The 19,861-nt window shown below is 42.6% G+C and overlaps 1 protein-coding gene across 3 annotated transcripts in view; it reads left to right on the top strand.

Moving 5' to 3' along the window:
- Positions 1-19,861, top strand: part of TRIO (trio Rho guanine nucleotide exchange factor) — a 365,439-nt gene that overhangs the window by 144,788 nt on the left and 200,790 nt on the right. For all 3 annotated transcript variants that reach the window (XM_055245954.2, XM_063619580.1, XM_055245955.2), the window contains exons 5-8: positions 3,328-3,840; positions 5,605-5,727; positions 9,676-9,867; positions 16,775-16,906. In XM_055245954.2, coding sequence (XP_055101929.1) covers positions 3,328-3,840; positions 5,605-5,727; positions 9,676-9,867; positions 16,775-16,906 — 960 coding nt within the window. The remainder of the gene's footprint in view (positions 1-3,327; positions 3,841-5,604; positions 5,728-9,675; positions 9,868-16,774; positions 16,907-19,861) is intronic.

Below are 19,861 nucleotides of genomic sequence, written 5' to 3'. Positions count from 1 at the left end.
ACTTCAGAGTCCCTAAGTTTCATCCTGTCATGGATAATGGAGAGAATGCACATATTAGGCCTCTGATTTCTGAAAATGGAGATAGTGTGTTAAAAACTGTGCGGAGTCCTGAATTCAGTTAGGCGTGGAACATTGCCGTCTTTCAGTGGTAAAAACAAAATAAAACCCTCAGCCCACTAATTATTTTCCTTCCCACTGTAACCTCCTCTCCTTAAGCTACCAAGGTTCTGACAAGGCCTTCAGTGCAGTTAGTTTAATGAGATGATTATGGGAGGAAAGTCTTCCTGCCAGCATGAAACTTGATTCTTGCTCCATTTGGAATAAGATTTTAATATTTTCTAATAAGAAATACTTTTTGGTTGAATAGATCGCTTCCTCTGGCAAATCTGCTCAAATGTTAGGTTTCAGTGGATGTATTCATGTATTTTAAGGTAAACAGCAGTAATAATATTAAACATCAGACAGTGTTAATACTTAATCTTTAGGTTACAATGCTATACTTTTCAAAGTGTTTGCACAGGTGTATTACTTGCATTTTTAAATTCTTTCCATAGTACTCATTTTTCTATCTGAAATCTGAACTTAGTTTTAAATTTGAAACTACTCAGGAGGTTTACTACACTCCATCACAGAGATGAACCCAGTAAGCCTTTATCTTCATAGAGAATAGGAATTAATTTTGGAGGACAGTTTATTGGGTGTTAATTATTTTCTTGATGCAGAATTGAAAGTGCATTGTATTTAATTATAAGTGTTTTAAGTAAAAATAATGGTCTGGCAATACAATTCATACAGGTTTTTCCAGTCCAGTTTTGATCTCTCCCTCAGAGCTCTTAAAGGCACCGGTTTTTCTATGAAACTTGTTAGGTTGTTACCAGCCTCTCTCTCTCTGCCAGTGATTGCCTCTGTGGAGATGATTAAAAGTCCAGCAGGGCCGGGCGCGGTGGCTCACACCTATAATCCCAGCACTTTGGGAGGCCGAGGCGGGCGGATCATGAGGTCAGGAGATGGAGACCATCCTGGCTAACGCGGTGAAACCCCGTCTCTACTAAAATACAAAAAATTAGCCAGGCGTGGTGGCGGGCATCTGTAGTCCCAGCTACTCAGGAGGCTGAGGCAGGAGAATGGCGTGAACTCGGGAGGCGGAGCTTGCAGCCAGCCGAGATTGTGCCACTACACTCCAGCTTGGGCAACAGAGCGAGATTCCGTCTCAAAAAAAAAAAAAAAAAAAAGTCCAGCCAACGAGAGAGGAATGGGCCTATGGTAGGATTGTAGGCAGAAGTGCTGGATCAGGAGTCATCCCTCTTTCTAGCTCTGCTGCCTTCTGCTGTTTCTTTTGCCAACCAGCACGCCAGACCAGCCCTTCATGTTTTCTCTTTTGGTTCTAGGTCACGACTCTTTCTCCTTCACCTTTGTCTTTGCATTTAATCATCCCCCTCCATGTTTTCCTTGAGGCATATTAATAGTAATCTGCTTCACATCATGATAAGGCAAAGTTAATATCTCTTGCCGAGGCCAGGCACAGTGGTTCATGCCTGTAATCCCAGTACTTTGAGATTCTAAGGGAGGAGGACTGCTTGAGGCTGGGAGTTCGAGCCCAGCCTGAGAAATTTAGCAAGAGCCTGTCTCTATATTTTGTTTTAAAAATTAGCACTTAAAAGGGTTTTGATGTCCGTGAGCAAGACATTTGTGTAATAGCCAGGTGTGGCTGGGCACGGTGGCTCATGCCTGTAATCCCAGCACTTTGGAAGGCCAAGGTGGGCGGATCACAAGGTCAGGAGTTCGAGACAACCTGGCCAACATGGTGAAACTCCGTCTCTACTAAAAATACAAAATTAGCTGGGCGTGGTGACAGGCACCTGTAATCCCAGCTACGTGGGGGGCTGAGGCAGGAGAATCGCTTGAAATCAGAAGGCGTAGGTTGCAGTGAGCTGAGGTTGCACCACTGCACTCCAGCATGGGCAACAACAGCAAAACTCTGTCTCAAAAAAAAAAAAAAAAATCACCAGGTGTGGTGGCACACCTGTAATTCCAGCTGCCCGAGAGGCTGAAGATGGGAGGATGGCTTGAGCCCAGGAATTTAAGCTTACAGTGTGCAGTGATCTCCACACTCTACTCCAGTCTGGAAGACAGAGCATGACCCTGCCTTTTTTTCTTTCTTTTTTTAAAAAGAGGCCGTATGCAATGGCTCACGCCTGTAATCTCAACACTTTGGGAGGCTGAAGTGGGTGGATCATTTGAGGTCAGAAATTTGAAACTAGCGTGACCAACTTGGTGAAACCCCGTCTCTACTAAAAATACAAAAGAATTAGCCTGGCGTGGTGGTGGACACCTGTAGTCCCAGCTACTCAGGAGGCTGAGGCAGGAGATCGCTTGAACCTGGGAGGCGGAGGTTGCAGTGAGCTGAGATCGTGCCACTGCACTCCAGCCTGGGTGATAGAGCAAGACTCCATCTCAAAAAAAAAAAAAATAATAATAATAAATATAAAGATTTCTTGCTTAGACTGTAATTGACTAAAACTTTGTCACTGTTAAATTGCAGTGTAGTACAGATTATATACAACTCTAAGACTGTTCAGAATCACAGCAGATTATTGCAATGAATAAAACATTGCCTCTGTCCTTAGCTCTGTCAGATGAGCCTCTGCCAGCTTTCTTGCCAACTCTTGAATATTTTCTAAATTTTCATAAACTCATTCATATCTCATCATCTGTTATTTGATGGGCAGTGGGGTTAGGTGTAGGCAAGATGAATGATAGGGTGGTCTGGTTGGAGCAGCATTCATCGTTTAATAGGCAGCCCACACGTAATTGAATTTAGAGTGATGTTGCACTTAAAAGGGTTTTGATGTCCGTGAGCAAGACATTTGTGTAATAGCAAGTACTAGAAAACCTCCACAGAGTTTCTGGCATGGATGAAAAAGAATGGGGAGAAGAATGCATTGATGTAAGTGAAATTTCCGAATTGTTTGCTCTGAACTTGCAATTTAACCTGTTTCCTGGTTTAATATGTCTGTTATAGTGGGTTAATCCCACCTTCTTGGAAAGAAATCTCTTTTCTTTAGCTCTCAAGAAATACACAATTCTACAATTTTAGGTATTCCAACTGACATATATGTGTTGCTATAATGGATTTGTCTTTCATTGTACTGATAATGCTTCTTTCATCCGCATTTATTTTTATGGGGCCAGAACCAGGTATGTTATGTTTTCTATAAATAGATTACTTTAACTTTGAAAACCTGTGACTGAGCATTGCAAATTGCATTATGTTAAAACTATATAAAATTGGTTCATCTTCTCATACGTGATTTTTTTTCCCTTAAGACAAATATGGTCTCTTTAGAAGGCCTTACCAAAGTAGTTGATCCTTCTCAGCTAACTCCTGAGTTTGATGGCTGCCTGGAATACAACCATGAAGAATGGATTGAAATCAGAGTTGCTTTTGAAGACTACATTAGCAATGCCACCCACATGCTGTCTCGGCTGGAGGAACTTCAGGACATCCTAGCTAAGAAGGAGCTGCCTCAGGATTTAGAGGGGGCTCGGAATATGATCGAGGAACATTCTCAGCTGAAGAAGAAGGTGATTAAGGCCCCCATCGAGGACCTGGATTTGGAGGGGCAGAAGCTGCTTCAGAGGATACAGAGCAGTGAAAGCTTTCCCAAAAAGAACTCAGGCTCAGGCAATGCGGACCTGCAGAACCTCTTGCCCAAGGTGTCCACTATGCTGGACCGGCTGCACTCAACACGGCAGCATCTGCACCAGATGTGGCATGTGAGGAAGCTGAAGCTGGACCAGTGCTTCCAGCTGAGGCTGTTTGAACAGGATGCTGAGAAGGTAAAGACGGGGGAGGCTAATGCCTCAATGGACATGGGGGAAGCCAGCGCTGGTGGGTTTGGGTGGAAGGAAAGAGAAAAGGTGGAGAATGGTAAGGCTATACTCACCATGTGTGCTCTAAACCAGCGAGAGTCATTTCAGAAATGGCACTGAAATCTGTTTTCCAGTTTTACTCGTTGTGCAATATGGTGCTGTTTTAGAAATTTTGAGTTCAAATTACTTATGCTTTGGTCTAGGATGCCTATAAGATAGGAACGATGTTTTCACTTAAAAGGGTGAACATTTCGGCCGTGCTCACACCTGTAATCCCAGCCCTTTGGGAGGCCGAGGTGGGCTGATCACCCGATGTCAGGAGTTTGAGACCAGTCTGGCCAACATAGTGAAACCCCATCTCTACTAAAAATATGAAAATTGGCCGGGTGTGGTGGCACGCACCTGTAATCCCAGCTACTCGGGAGGCTGAGGCAGGAGAATCGCTTGAACCCATGAGGCAGAGGTTGCAGTGAGCCAAGATCGTGCCTTTGCATTTCAGCCTGGGCAACAGAGTGAGACTGTGTCTTAAAAAAAAAAAAAGTGAAAATTTCACAGGGTTATGTTATTGACAGAACACCATTCCAATCTATTGAGTATGTTTTTTAAAATCAAGACGAGTAATGTGTTAAAAGTAACAGTTTCTGGGTAATATAGTCGGTAATCACCTCTAGTCTCATGTTTTATTCTTATGTACCAGGCAGACCAACTGGTCAAAGTGAATCCTTATCAATTACTGGCTAATTGAATCTTAGCAATGTGGAAACTGGGCACTTACCCATAGGTATGTGTTGCAAGCCATGAACATGGGTGAATTAATTATTGAGTTTTATTTGAGCTCATTGAATTTTATATTACATGGACAGGAGAATATTTTGTAAAGTAAAAATCCACATTAGAATTCTTGGATGTAAAAGGACTTTTCAAAAGGTGATAATCCAGTGTTTTTATTACTAAAGCTTTTAACGTATCTGTCAGTGTTCTTTTAAGTAGCGCCTTGTCTAAGAGACTGGAATACGTTCCTTTCAATTACTAGAAGACCAGGTTACTGTCACTGGGATTCTGGTTCAAGTCATGGTAGCAATGCTAATTGATGATAGTCATCTATATTTTCTTAAATGTTTTCATTGCAAATGTCTTAATTGACATCCTTGTCCAAGTAACATCTATATTGAACCTTAAGGGAGATGTCATTGTTAGTTTTTCCCACCTTTTTTTATTTTTACAATAAATTTTATGTTTTTGCAATCTGCACAGGTGTCTATGTACTTCTTGATTAAACAGTGGAATCTTTTAGTCATTGATATTTCTGTCAGTAACCTGTGGGTACAGCAGAACCCATCCAGAGACCCATAAGTTCCTAATTTCACCCTAACGGGTCTTTAATTGAAGCTCACTGTGGCAAATTAAGTAGTTCAGCGTGGCAGGGAGACTGCGCTGAGAGTCAGAGGATCAGTTTTTAATCAGCCTGGGGGATTAGAGTAACTCTGCTTATCTGCTTCTTAATTCCTTGTCTGTAAGAGGAACACATCAGATAAGATTTTCTGGTAGGTCCTGCAAGTTCAGAACTGCTGACTTGTTCTTCGAAGTAAAGACTCTTCTGAGAGAGTCAGACAGCGCTTGAAGTTGTCCAAGGAAGGAAATTGCCCTTTCTTGGTACTGCCCCATCTGTGGGCCTGTGTCAGCAATTTCTCTTTCTGGAGTGATTGCAGGTTGTCTTTTTCCTTCTGGTAGATGTTTGACTGGATCACACACAACAAAGGCCTGTTTCTAAACAGCTACACGGAGATTGGGACCAGCCACCCTCATGCCATGGAGCTTCAGACGCAGCACAATCACTTTGCCATGAACTGTATGGTAAGACACTCAGAACAGCTGGACCCTGGCATGTGACAGTGTTTTAGCAAATGGGAGGCATTTGGCAGATGCTGTGCTGGGGCTTTCAAGGGGCCCTCAGAGTGGCTGTTGATTGTAGCAGCTGACCTTCACATGGAGGGTGTTCCCTAGGGTTCCATTGTCTCAGTATCCCACATTTCAAGTTTTAAACAAAAATGAAAACAAGCAAACAGACGAACCAGTGAAACTTGAACCAGTGACTTGTCTAGTTCAGCACAGACACTTGGGTTGCCGGCTTCTGTGCTCCGCCTCATAGGAGCCCATGGGGGCCCCAGCAAAGCTGCTGGGAGGCACAGTGAGTCCCCAGGACGGAGTGCTGTCAGTTTGCTGGCTGCTGTTCGTGACAGCAAGAGGAGCAAGCCCGCTGCTGACCTCAGGGCACTCGCTAGTTCTCCTGAGGTGTGAGATTTCTTTCCAAGCTCAGCTGGAGGACTGGGGTCTGGCCCTCAGCCTTGCCTGGGATCCCCTGGCCCTCTTTAAGGTTGTTGCATCTGCTACCCTTGGCTGTCGTGACTCCGTCAGAATCTTGGAGGCCAGATAGGGGACGACTGTAGGACTACATCACAGAAACCAAAACCAAACCAAAACACTGAATTTTGAGTAGCACTTCTGTTACAGTTTTATAGTTAATGTTACTAAAACTGTATGTTCTATAGGACATTTGCTTGCCTCTGTAGTCTGTGAAGTTTCTAGAAATTTCCTCTTGAGGGACAAGGAGTTTTGGTTTGGACTTTAAGCCAGCCTTGTGAGGATTGTCCACTCTTTAACCTTGTAACATTTGTTGTAGAGCATTAAAGCAGTATGAACCAGCCTGGGCAACACAGCAAGACCTCATCTCTAAAAAAAAAAAAAAAAAAATTAAAAAATTAGCCAAGTGTGGTGGTGCACACCCATAGTCCCAGCTATTTGGGAGGCTGAGGCTGGAGGATTGCTTGAGCCCAGGAGTTGCAGGCAACAGTGAGTTATGATCATGCCACTGCATTCCAGCTTGGGTGACAGAGCAAGACCTTGTCTCAAAAACAAAAATACAAATAAAGCAATATGAAGACAGGGTTTTTGTTTAAGTTAATTCAGTAAGATGCCATTTAATTAAAATGTAGTCAACTAGGTGCTACAATTTAGCTAGTTTCGAAGATAAGATTTTGCAATATAATTTTTAGTAATAAATGCCATCAGAAAGTTTTACATCTGTTCTAGAATTTAAAGTAAGAGAATTTCTGGTTCGAATCATCAGACCTGGGCATAGATAAAAATTTGTTTGTAAAAAATTACTGTCAGTTTTTTTAGAATTTTCTGAAACTTTTGGCAAGAGGCCACTCAGTCTGCTATGCCACATACTTTAAAAACTAGAAATACTAAAATATGTGCTAGAAATGAATAGAAAAATATATTCTCTCTTCCCCCTTTCTTCAGCATTATTGGTGGCAGATTTAGGACTCAAGGGAATAGGAACCATAGCGTAGAAGACAGGAAAATGGGTTTTGGACATAGAAGCTTTTAATTCTGACTTTCTTATTTGCCATGTGACCTTGGGAAGGCTGTTTAACCTCTTCCAGCCTCAGTTTCCTAATCTGTAAACTGGAGGTAATACCTGCCTTCCATGGTATTACATGTATATGTAAAATGCAAAACATATTGCTTGACACATAGTAAGTACTGTATAAATGTTAATTCTTACCAGTGATGTTATCAATATAATTAAAGATGCAGTTAAAGCAGGTAAGAAACTTAAAAGTATGAGTTAACAGCTATTTCTTTGGGGGGTGGGGGTTTGAATATTTTTTCTAATTTTCTACAATATACTTCTGTTACTTTTCTGAGTTAAACTTGTAATACAACACATCTGAGTAGCTTGGTGCCATGAAGGTGATGCCTGCTGGGGAGCTTTCTGGACCAGGCCTGCTCCTCGTGTTGAATACCTCCATGAATCCCTAGTATCTGTGGCATTTAATAATGCAGGGCAAGGGTATTTAACCTGCAGCCCCTTCTGCTCACTATAGTGTTTTGAACAATTTCTGACAAAATAAGGATACTAAATACCAATATGCCAAGTTAACAGCTTTTAAAGAAAGCATATTAAGGGATACCAACAATTATGTACGTTCTACTGTAACAGATACTTGTAAAAACTATGATGATAAGCCTGTAGGTGTCGGTACTTTTAATTTAGGGAATTGCACATTACCATATTTATGTCCAGGCTGTAGATTTAGGCTGTATGCCACCATACTCCTTTATGTATACTAGAAGTGATGGAGAGATGGAAAAAGCATCATACATAGACTAGTAAAGTCTGTTTTTATATAAAAGTAATACAGGAAGCTGTAACAATTTAGGAATGGGTGAGTATGATCAGTGGTTGTCACAATAGAGCCATCCAAAGGGACATCTATTCTCCAGATCCTAACAGAGTGTATCTTGTGCTTTTCCTGACAGACCTGTCGGACTGGCTTTTTCTCTTTTAAGGATATAGAGAAAGCAAAATTAGCAAATCTAGTTTCTTGTCACTTTACTAGGACGGAGGAAAAGAGAGAAAGAATGCACTTGGGAATGGGAGGCCTTGCTTTTAATTTACCAGATGCCAGTTAGAGCGTTAATGCCACACCAGCCAGAGAGGTCACCTCACTGAGCATGGCTTGACTGTTGCAGCCTCTTTCTGCGACTCCAGACATGTGATGTCTGTTAGCTGATTCTAGCCTTCAGATGCAGCCTGGAGATGTAACCCTGAGGCTGGAGTCCTGTGGCTCTAATCCCAGACAGAGGCAACTCCACCAAGTTCTGGTTTGGGTCAGAAATAGAGGGAAAGGATGAATAAAAGAAGATACAAAGAAAGAATGAACAAGTGAGTTCTTTCAGCTGCTTACTTGGGTGGACTGCAGGCAGCAAGGGACAGGAAGGAGGCTGTTGTGGGGTCCCTGTTCGAGGCAGTGGGAGATTGGCTCAGAGGGGTTATGTGGGAAGTGAGAGAAGGGGGAAAAGCGTAGAGGAGTTTGGACAGATCAGGAAATCAGATTGGGGCAACATTGAGAGGAGCCAAAGAGGTATCTATGATTTTGGGGGACCCATGGGGGAGGAGTAATGTGGTAACCGTGAAAAAAATAAAAAATACGTGAACAACAGCAACTTCGGATTTGCTGAAGGTCTGAATCCCGCACCACACCACACGATGCGATACTGAGCCTTAAAGAACCTTGGAGGTGGAAAGGGAAACTCCATAGTGAGAGCTTGCTCTGCAAAAAGGGTGGGTTTTTAAAAATCCCTATTTTTGCAATAAACTGATAGACTTGAAGATATGAATTTTGACAGAGTAAAAAAGCTTTTTTTAAAATTTGGGCATAGTGTTGTTGTGTTTTTACTGCAATTCATATTCCTGGGAGAAGGTGGATCTATTTGCAGAATATTTTCTGTTGGCACCAAAAAATGACTTGGGCGTATGTAGAAAGGAGAGCTTGCTTTCACACAAATAGCCTTTGGTTGCTAGGTACGTGTTTTTGGGTTTCTGGGTTCTAGTTAAAAACCAGAGCACTGGGTCCCTCAGTTCTCCGTGACTGCCTGGCAGCAGGCTTGCCATCTGGACCCTGTTCAGTATTTGAAGCCAAGAAGTGAGTAATAGTATATTTGTGTGCACCCACTTGTGTATTTGATTGCTTTGTGCTGAACAATTATGCCTTTCAGCTAGTTGATTTGTAATTTTACAGTTTTAAAAACAGAAATGGAAACCAATACTTCAAGTTTATGGAAATCTAGAGAGCAAATGTGTATAATATTATATATATCAGGTGATGCTCCTGGGAGAGATGTGATCACTGGTAGAAGCCTGTGTTTCAGCAGGTGGTATCTGGGCTTCTTAGAAGGGAGCCTCCTATTTGCTCTCCCCTGAGGAGCCCTCTTTTCCTGCCCACTTTGCAGAACGTGTATGTAAATATAAACCGCATCATGTCGGTGGCCAATCGCCTCGTGGAGTCTGGCCACTATGCCTCGCAGCAGATCAGGCAGATCGCGAGTCAGCTGGAGCAGGAGTGGAAGGCGTTTGCGGCAGCCCTGGATGAGCGGAGCACCTTGCTGGACATGTCCTCCATTTTCCACCAGAAGGCGGAAAAGGTCAGTGCCTCGAACCCCCAGCCCATGAGGTGGTAACTAGAATAGTTCCTCCTCCATGAATATTGATGTGTGTGCAAACACTCTTGTGTAGCACATACTGTGAGCTCCGCATGTGAACTCTGAAGTCACTCGGCCCTGAGTTTAAATTCCAGCTCTTTTAGTCCTTGCTGCGCAACCTTAGGCAAGTGACTTAGCCTCTCTGTTTTGTTTTTTCATTTGTAAAGTGGAAATAAAAGTACCTGCTTCAGTGGACTGTTGATGTAAATGTGATGCTAGGTGCCCTACACAGCGCCCGGCACAGTAAGCACTAAGAAGTGGCAGCTGCTCTTCTCTTCCCCTCCTCTCCTGGCTCCTTCTTTCCTCTTATTCTTTGTTGATAGTGCTTTATTACTCCAATTGGGATGCTTTGGTAGCAAGGAACAGAACGCCCATCAGTGGTGCGGATGTCAAGGGTTTAGTTTTCTCACAAACTGCGAAGTTCTAAGATGAAGGCACCTCTAGCTGCATGGCTATGGAGGGGTGGTGTCAGCTGCCCTCAGGCTTGCTGGGCCTCCCCTCACAGTCAGGGCAGCACACCTCAGCTCCACGCACCAGCTCCTCCTCAGCCACAGTGCCCACCCTCCGCAGGGATGGCTGTAGCTGTCTTTGCCTGCCACTTTATAAGGGAAACATTATTTCCAGAGGCCCCGCCCCCAGCACACTTCCCCTCAGCTCCCATTGGCTAGTCTTGGGGTACACATCCGTGCCTTGCTGCAAGGGGTGGGGGAAAGGGTGGATCTGGTGTTGAGCCTCCTTAGGGAGGTGCTGCCAGCAAGGGTGAGGGAGGAAAATGGCTTTTTTGGGTACACAGTTGACAGTGTCATGTCTTTCATGATTATAAACGTGGCTACATGGCATCTGACTTTGGCTTCATTTGTTGACAGATGTGCTGTGTCAAAATTTCTAGTTTAAGAAGTAATGGGTAATATACGCCCCCAACACTCCCCACACCTCCACTTAAGCAAACTTGCTTAAACAAACACTCTGAAAGCAGCAAAATGAAAGAGATTTGCTCATGACTCAGACTTTATTATTGGAAGGTGAGCAGCACAGTGAATACCTTTTCAGGATGTGGAGAAAGGGCATAGGAACTTTTAACCACCAGAAGACACATATATGGGGAAGAGGAAAACGGTTGCTTAATTTAAAAAGGAAAAATATCAGTATATCTTCCTCAGGGTTAATTTTTTGGGGAAAGACTGGATTCAGGGATTTGCACGGATGCTTCTTAAAAAGGAAATAGTATCTCTTTAATCTAGAAACAGTCTCTGTTGAAGAGTGAAGAAGTCAATAAAGGAAGATAGAGGCCCCAGCTTGCCTAGGATTTTGGCAGGCAGTCAGAATGTTGCACAAGACACTAATTAGCAGTGATCTCAACTCTAGAAACCTTTAAAGTATAAAGCAAGAGAGGAAGCTGAGTGATATATAAAGAGAAACCTTCATAGCACCATGTAAAAGCTGAGAGTTTCAATGATAAGGATTTTTCTATTTTCTAACTTTTTGCATTTGACTAATTTTGTGATAAAAGATAGACAAAAGCCCACACACAAAAACAACTTTTTAAAGTAACAGGAAAACTCCTTCAGCGTAAATAGAACCATCTTCATGACCCTGTAGCCATCTCTGATCCTTATCGTTTTGCAAAGTAGCAGTACACTCGATCATCAAGGTGATATGAATGAATTTGAAGCAGGATAAGCTGCGTGGGTGAATGTCAGGCTGAAGCATAACACACAGAGAACATCTTTCATAAGTATGACAAGATTCAGAATTGTAAATAAACCCAGAGATTAATTGCTACTGTGACTTGCCTGAAAATAATCTAGAAACATGGGTGCCAATGGGGCATTTTCCTTCCAGGGTTTCATTATAAAAAATTTTAAACATACAGCAAAATTGAAAGAGCCTGGGGTATTCTCATCTGGATAAAGTGAATGACTGTAATTTATGGATTTGAAGGAAATGAAACTAGGTGAACACATTATTGAACAGAATTTCATGGGACTCTGCATAAACTGTAAGGGCACCTGAAGTCTCAGTGCATGTGAGGTGGCCAGAGAAGAAGCCAAATAGGAGCGAAGGGACAGTAGCCTAATGAAGAAGGGGCCCAGCGTGTATTCCAGACCTTAACGAAGCAACAAGGCCTGCACGTAGACAACCGAAATGCACAGATGGGAGATTAGGACGTCTTCCGAAAGGCAGTCCTTACTTGCAAGTAAAAATGTATTGTGTCTCATCCCCCTCACTGAAGAAAAGTAAGATCCTTGAAATTCTGATGCTCCTCACTAAAGTAGTTTTGTTTTCCCAAGAGAGCAATCCCAAGACTAGGTCAACGTTGTTCCCTCGTTTTAAATGATTTGCCTTCTAGTTATGCTCAAGCTGTTTTCATAAACTCAGTCTGGAAAGGACCAGAAACTTGGACATCCTAAGTTCAGTTTCCATCATAGTCACCTCTTTGAATCACATCCAGAGTGTTCATGTGGAATTTAAATCTGACTGGGGGACATAAGGCTCAAATATGTGACCCATGGTTAACGAGCTTACTAACGGTAGCCGCCTTCTCTGTAAGGATTACAGCTCTTAGCTGCACTGTCCGGCCCTGCCCCTCTCTCCATGAGTGTTCTTGTGCTAGCATTTGCTTTGGCTTTATAAACATAACTGAAGTTAAAGCTAGATGAGAATGATGTTTCATAGATGCTATAACTTCCATAGATGTGTCAGCCAGTCTGTCTTGTGTCATCTCCAGTGAAGGTGTGGGATCACAGTATCCGTTTGCAGGTATGTGGACACGCAACCACAGTGTTAATGCTGTTACTGGTAGATGTTGCTTAGGGGCTCCAGCCTTCGCTTGTCTTGGTCATGTGGTATATCCACAGGACAGACCCTTTATAGTAAGAAGCTTTCACAGCAGATACCATTAGAATTACATTTTTATAAAACAAAGTGACTTGATTTTGCTATAGCTTAAAATATCCTTTTACTGTGATCTCAAGCTGCACTGCCCATTGTGATGGCCTGTCACCACGTGTGGCTATTGAAGCTACTCAGAGTTAAATAACAAGATGGTAAAATCATTTTTAAAAATAGAGTTAAGTTAAAATGTAGTTGCTTATTCACCGTATCGGGAGCAACATGTGGCCAGGGGCTACTGTAATTGACAGCACAGATACACATTTCTATCCGCCCGGATACTGCGTGCAGAGGCTTACCTACAGAGTGAACCACACATCTGATCACTTTAATTTGTCTATGACTTTAGGCCTTCTGTACTTTGATAATAACCAAAAATAAAGTAACAATGTTTGTATAGTTCTTTAATATTTAGAGAACTCTTTAACATGAAATCTCATTTCATCCTTAAATCAGCCCGGTGGAGTAGATGGGACTGTAGTATTATTGTCCTGATAATCTGTATGGGGAGCGATTTGGCCATGTTTACAAAGCTAGAACTTTCGCTGAGGTCTATGGCTAGGTCTTTCAGTTCCTGACATAATAACAAACTATTTCGCAGTTGCATTAATATTCTTATAAAAGTTCACTTCCCATAAATATTTTTAGAATTAACATTTATTATAAACATGACATAAACGCAAGTTCTAAATCTAGGAAATTTCCATCCCTTTGTCTCCTAAGTCCAGCTGAGTGCCTGTGCTCAGCTGAGGCTCCGTTAAGAGGTGGCGGGGGTGAGAGATGGATGGGAGTGCAGTTCACTAGCTTCAAGGATCCCAGCTGTGGTTGGTGGTACCCAGAATAGGCAGAAGAAATGAGTGGCTCCCATATTGGAGGCCCCTCTCAGCAGACAGAGAGTAGTAGAGTAAATGCTTAGGAAAAGCAATCTGTTAATTATTTATCCAAGTTCTCCTCTTAAAGCTATGTATATGAATCACTGTTCCCTCCTCTGCTTGCCTCTGTTTTGCAAACTGGGTGATCCAGGCTTCCTTCGTCGTTTATTCAGCAACACTTTCTTAATACCACCATTCTGCTCAGCTTCAGGATCCCCAGATCTGAAGTAGGCTCCTGATCTGAATTGACAGAGCAACATTTCATTCTCTCCCACTCTCCTGCCTTTACCCCCAGTCCACCAGATGCTTTGTGTTCACATATTTTGATCTATGGAGCACTTAAAGCATCAGATACTAAGCCAGCTGCTCTGATCTCATTAGACTGCAGTAGCCACCTTCTGTCTTTCTCATCTCCTAGGTGTCAGGCTCTGTGCTAGATGTGTTCCCCCAGCATTGCAGTCCCAACCTGGGTTACTCAGGATGGTAGCACATATGTGTGTGTATGTGTATCGGAGTGAGGGAAGTACCAGGTCCCCCCTCTTATGATATAAGTATCGTATTAGAAGCTTTTCTAAGAGGTTCTATTATGAAGGTACCTGTTGAATTTCAACACCAAACTTGACCTCAGGATGCTTTTTCTTTGTGGAATACCTGTTGACACCCTGTTCCCTGTTCCATGCATCTCGGAATGGGGATTGCTGTGCTGGTGCTGTTGGTTTCAGACCCTCTGAGCATTCAGCCTTTCAGAAAACAATCAGGCCTAGAGCTTGCTCTGTGGAGTCTAGGATTGTGTCTCAGAAATAAAGAACAGAAAAATGATGCTGTGCAAAACCCTCTGTAAAACCATGGCTAGGATTATTTCTGTCACTGGGCTGTTATTAACCCAGAGAAAGGGCAGAATCCTTTGTCCACAAGGTTTTCATGTAGCACACCATCTTTCCCTGGCTATACTTTTTCAGAGAAGTATAATCAGTGCCGTCTCTGGATACTTTAAGAAATTATAAGTTCTAATTACAGGAATATGTAAAACTTCTTGAATGTTTTCTTTATTGGTTGTTGCTTCAAAAATTGGAGTCCAATAGACTTTAATGATTTCGATACAGTGATATGTTAGTCTGATGCTTCTGTTCATTAAATTATGAAGTATTATATAACTGAAATGTGTTTCCACCATGTTCTGTCAGAGCGTTTTGATCTTAAGAATATGTTGCAGCTCCTCTTGGTTTTGGGTGTTCTGCAGTGGCCATTGTCCGGGAGCACTTAACTGCTTATTTAGACCTGATGATTTATTAATGATGATGGTTAACCGCAATCAATTTGTGTTTGAAAAACACAATAATTTAATAATTGGTATTAAATGCAATATGGGAAGATGGTAGAGTGAAATAGAGCTCAAAAATACTGACAATCATCTGACCTGACCAAATTGACATTTATAGAACATGACACCCAAGAAATACTCAGTTGACACTTAATGCCATATGAATTGGCCTCAAGCCCTAAGGTCTGCATAGATATTTTTCCGCACTCAATAATAAAAGGATTTTCATAAACAGTTATTATTTGGGTGACTTGTCTATTTTAATGTCCTAAAAGTAAAATGGGAGTTTGTTCTTATATTTTAAGGGAATTATAGCACATTTCTTTCTGGCCAGTCGAGTATTGCATTTCAAATAGTCATCCTCTGCATTCCCTGCTAAGTAAAAAGATGTGTGAGGAACAGGAATAAAGAGGTTAAAACCGAGGGAAATGTGTTGATGTCTGTTTGGCTTAATTGAATTAGCTTTTTTAATTGGGCCTTCCGCACTTGCCTTTCACTCTTAACTGTGATGGATTTCGATAGGACCTCCCTAGGAAATTTGGCAGTGATTTCTCAGCTGTTGGTGCATCCTGGAGATGGAGGGTGGCAGTGGAAGAGATTGAGCCAGGGTTGGGATGGCAGCCGCAGGACTGTTGATGATCCTGGAGATGGAGGGTGTCAGTGGAGGAGATTGAGCCAGGGTTGGGATGGCAGCCGCAGGAACTGATGATCCTGGAGATGGAGGGTGTCAGTGGAGGAGATTGAGCCAGGTTTGGGATGGCAGCCGCAGGGCTGTTGATGGGTCCTGGAGATGGAGGGTGTCAGTGGAAGAGATTGAGCCAGGGTTGGGATGGCAGCCGCAGGACTGTTGATGATCCTGGAGATGGAGGGTGTCAGTGGAGGAGATTGAGCCAGGGTTGGGATGGCAGCCGCAGGAACTGATGATCCTAGAGATGGAGGGTGGTAGTGGAGGAGATTGAGCCAGGTTTGGGATGGCAGCCGCAGGGCTGTTGATGGGTCCTGGAGATGGAGGGTGGCAGTGGAGGAGATTGAGCCAGGGTTGGGATGGCAGCCGCAGGGCTGTTCGCATGGCTCAGGCTTTTCCCATTTCCGTGCAAATTGGGAAGGATGGGAATGATGCCCCTGCCTCCTTAAGCCTTTCCTAAGATTCACAGAGAAGTTCAGGCCCCTTTTTCTTGGTCTCCTTTTAATTCTGGTGTCAATTTCCTTTTGAAACATAGCGGAATGGACTGGCTGCTCTTCCTTATTTCAGATACATGATTTTTAGATATCTGGAACTTTTTCATTACATCTCAATGTAAAAGGAAAGGAATAAGGCTGACGTGTAGCTGCAGGGAGAAGGAGCATCCTGCTGTTGAGCCCTAGTGAAGGGGCATGTGGGGAAGTCATCTTTCTGTCCTCCCTTGCTAGGAGTGCAGGGCAGTTAGAAACGTGGATTCACAGGTGGATTGGGAGAATTTACCAGAATGCCCAAAACAGGACTGCATTGCTCCAGGGGCACACACAGACCTGGGCAGCAGTCAGCTGAGGCATTCCTCTGAAATGCGGATTCCTCGGACTCACCCCAGTCCTGCTGGAACCCACTCTGGGAGTGGAGTCCAGGAGTCTCATGTGAGTTGAGGATGCGATTTGAGGTGGAGAGTCAACTGTGTTTCATTCTTAGGATCTCCCTCAAGTCCCCTAATTTTCAAAACCATGTTAAAAAATGTCCACTTCTCAATATAAATTGTCATTGATAGAAATAATCTTTTTTTAACCTTCCAAGTATATGAGCAACGTGGATTCATGGTGTAAAGCTTGCGGTGAGGTAGACCTTCCCTCAGAGCTGCAGGACCTAGAAGATGCCATTCATCACCACCAGGGAATATATGAACATATCACTCTTGCTTATTCTGAGGTAAGTGGCCAATTTTACTTACATTGCAAAGCAGCATCATTTTTGCATCACAGTACACCGGAAGCTAGAAAAAAAAAAAGTTTTGGGTAGCCCAGAAAAAGTTTATAGATTTCAAGTCAGGCTGCAGTTTAATTGTTTAGCATTTGAACCCCTCCGTGTGTGTGGGGTGGGGTGGGGCAGTAGGGGAAGCAGAATGGTGTGCAGGCAGTAGCCTTTCCGATAGAGCGCTTATGTGCTCATCTGCTACAGTCAAGAAAAGCCTAGTCTTTTTTTCTACATGTATTTAAAAAAAAAATGTGTATTTTGTGTGCTCTTCAGTCTAGTCAAACTCAATTTAATCTTCCCAAATGAAACCTTTTAGAGAAGATGTCTAGATTGCAAGGCACACATGCGTCTATTTTAGAAATATAAGTGTAACATTTTCTTTATTACTTTAGGGTATGTTACATTATTTACTTAGTGAATCCCTGTTTTATTTTCTGCCACCTTCTATGCCAGACCTTACAGTGTTGTAAGGGCTTTATGTAATGACTGACTTAATGCTCACATACTGTATCTGTCCCTGCTGTTATAAATGAAGATGAGTCACAGAGATAAATGACTGTGCCAGGTCAGCAGCTAGTGGAGCAGGGTTAGCCCAGGCAGGCAGGCTGCCTGTTCTCAGTCACCACCCTCCGTGGCCTCTGTGCCATACCACGTGGTAGCTGCTTGATGACGCAACTTTAGATGGGTTGACGAGTACCACCCTTGCCCATGCCTTGTTCATCTGGCCCTTGAGACCAGCCTGCCTTTGTGATAATAGTTACGTTCCTGGAGATGAAGGTGAGGGGCGTAGAGAGGAATTCTGTGTCCTTACTTTTCTGCAGGGTTTTCTCCCTGAGTAAGAAGCATCTATATCTACAATGTTCTATGTTAATATGAAAGATTATTGCAAGGCTTCTATAAGAGTTTCAAAGCACCTGGAAGAGTGCTGGGCAGTGTAGATGTTTAATAAATACTTTCTGTGTTTAAATCTAAATCTTGATCCAAACTTGTCAAAGTTGTTGGGAAAAAACTGGCCATTTGCATTTCATTCTGATATTTCCTGTTGTGCTTCACTGCCCAGCTGTCACTCTCATATCCTTGGGCCTGGCTCTCTTGACCTCCTAGTGTCCATGAGCGAATTAGATGGACATGTGATTTGCTGCTACAGTTTTGTGTCTCATAAAGATGTTTTGGTCAATGATGGACTACAAATAAGACAGTGATCCTATAAGATTATAATATTGTATTTTACTGTACTTTTTCTATGTTTAGGTACACAAATACTTAGCATTGTGGTACAGTTGCCTACAGTATTCAGTACAGTAACATGCTGTACAGGTTTGTAGCCTAGAGCAGTGGGCTGCTCCCTATAGCCTCGGTGTGCAGCAGGCTGCATCGTCTGGCTTTGTGAAAGTCCACATTGTGATGTTCACACAAGGACGAAATTGCCTAATGATTCATTTCTCGAAATGTGTCCCTGATACCACGTGATGTCTAACTGTATATTTGCTTCAGAATGTGGGCAGTGCTTCTCTTTCCTGTAGCAGCTGATATTTGTTTGTTTCTCTAGCCACTTTTGCCTAATAAGGTACTTGAAATGCTACTTGAAAATAAGTTTTTTCAAGTAGCATTTTGTGTTGGCTATGGAATTAAGAAAGTCAACTCTGTATTGTTTCTTAATTTTGCACCAATGTTTCTTAACTAGTTTGGTTGTCTAGTCTGTTAGAAACTATTTAAATAAGTGATAGCCTTTTTATAGTAAAACTGAAAATTGAACACATTTATAATTTTTTAAATCACATTAGCTCATGAGGATTATGTCACTTCTAAAAACCATCAAGTTCTTTCCCCTGATGTGCCATCTCTATGCATTGTCTAATTTTGACCTGTAACACAGAAAGCAAATGACCCTGTTAATTACACATGTAGTGAGGCCTCCACTCATCTGCTTATATGAATCTCTTGCTTTGGAGCTATTCTTTGAATGCAGCGGTGGGCTTGCAGCCAGCTGTCTGCATGCCCTTGCCCTTGCCAGACCAAGATGGGATAGAATAGCCTTCATTTACAAGATGATCCGCAGGCCCTGGGAATACAGTCTTTGTGCATAACTTAAATCAGAATCACCTTAACCCAGCCAGTGTCATCCTCCAGCCAAGCTGGCTCTTTCAGTCTGCTTGTTGCTCTTGGCAGTTTTCGTTAAGTATAGAATCTCCTAATTGTTACCAGTGCATTCTGTAAAAATGGGGCATCTTGACACAGGAACTTATGTTTACCTGTGGTGTAGTTTTATTTGATTTACATTGGTACTAGTATCTCAAAGTAATTTGATAGGAAGTTAAACAGCCTCTCAAACTGAGGTCTTAGATGGAATTTTAGCCTAAGAACATGTTTGCAACTGAGCTATAAACAAGGAGACAGTAATTTGAACTGGATGAACTGAAAGGATTTTCAGTAGAACAGAATGAATTATTTTGCCTCTTAAATTATTTACATTTTGAAATAGTTTCAGGGCTACAGGAAAGTGGTAGAATAGCACAGAGAACTCCCACATTGCCTCGACCCAGATTTTCCAAATAGTAGAATTTCACTACATTGCTCCACCCTCTCTCCTCACTGCCTCTCTCTCCAGTCAGCAAAGCACCATTGATACAACATGACCATCCTATCTACAGCCCCTGATCCTATTTCCCCAAGTGTTCCAACGATGCCGCTTTCTCTTCTGGTCTGGGGCACTGTCCAGCAATGTGCACTACATTTAATTGCCATGTCTTATTCATCAGTCTCCTTTAAAATGGAACATTCTTTAGTCTTTCTCTGCCTTTACATCTTTGACATACTTAAAGAGTACAGGCCTTTCATTCTTTAGATGGCCCTCTACTTCTGGTTGCCCCCAGTTCTCGTAGGCTGACTCGGACTGTGCCTTTTTGGCAC

This window comes from Symphalangus syndactylus, chromosome 16, assembly GCF_028878055.3.
Source record: "Symphalangus syndactylus isolate Jambi chromosome 16, NHGRI_mSymSyn1-v2.1_pri, whole genome shotgun sequence".
NCBI classification, from domain to species: domain Eukaryota; kingdom Metazoa; phylum Chordata; class Mammalia; order Primates; family Hylobatidae; genus Symphalangus; species Symphalangus syndactylus.
The sequence above is the reverse complement of the archived record's forward strand: the minus strand, read 5'-3'. Positions and strand labels throughout refer to the sequence as shown.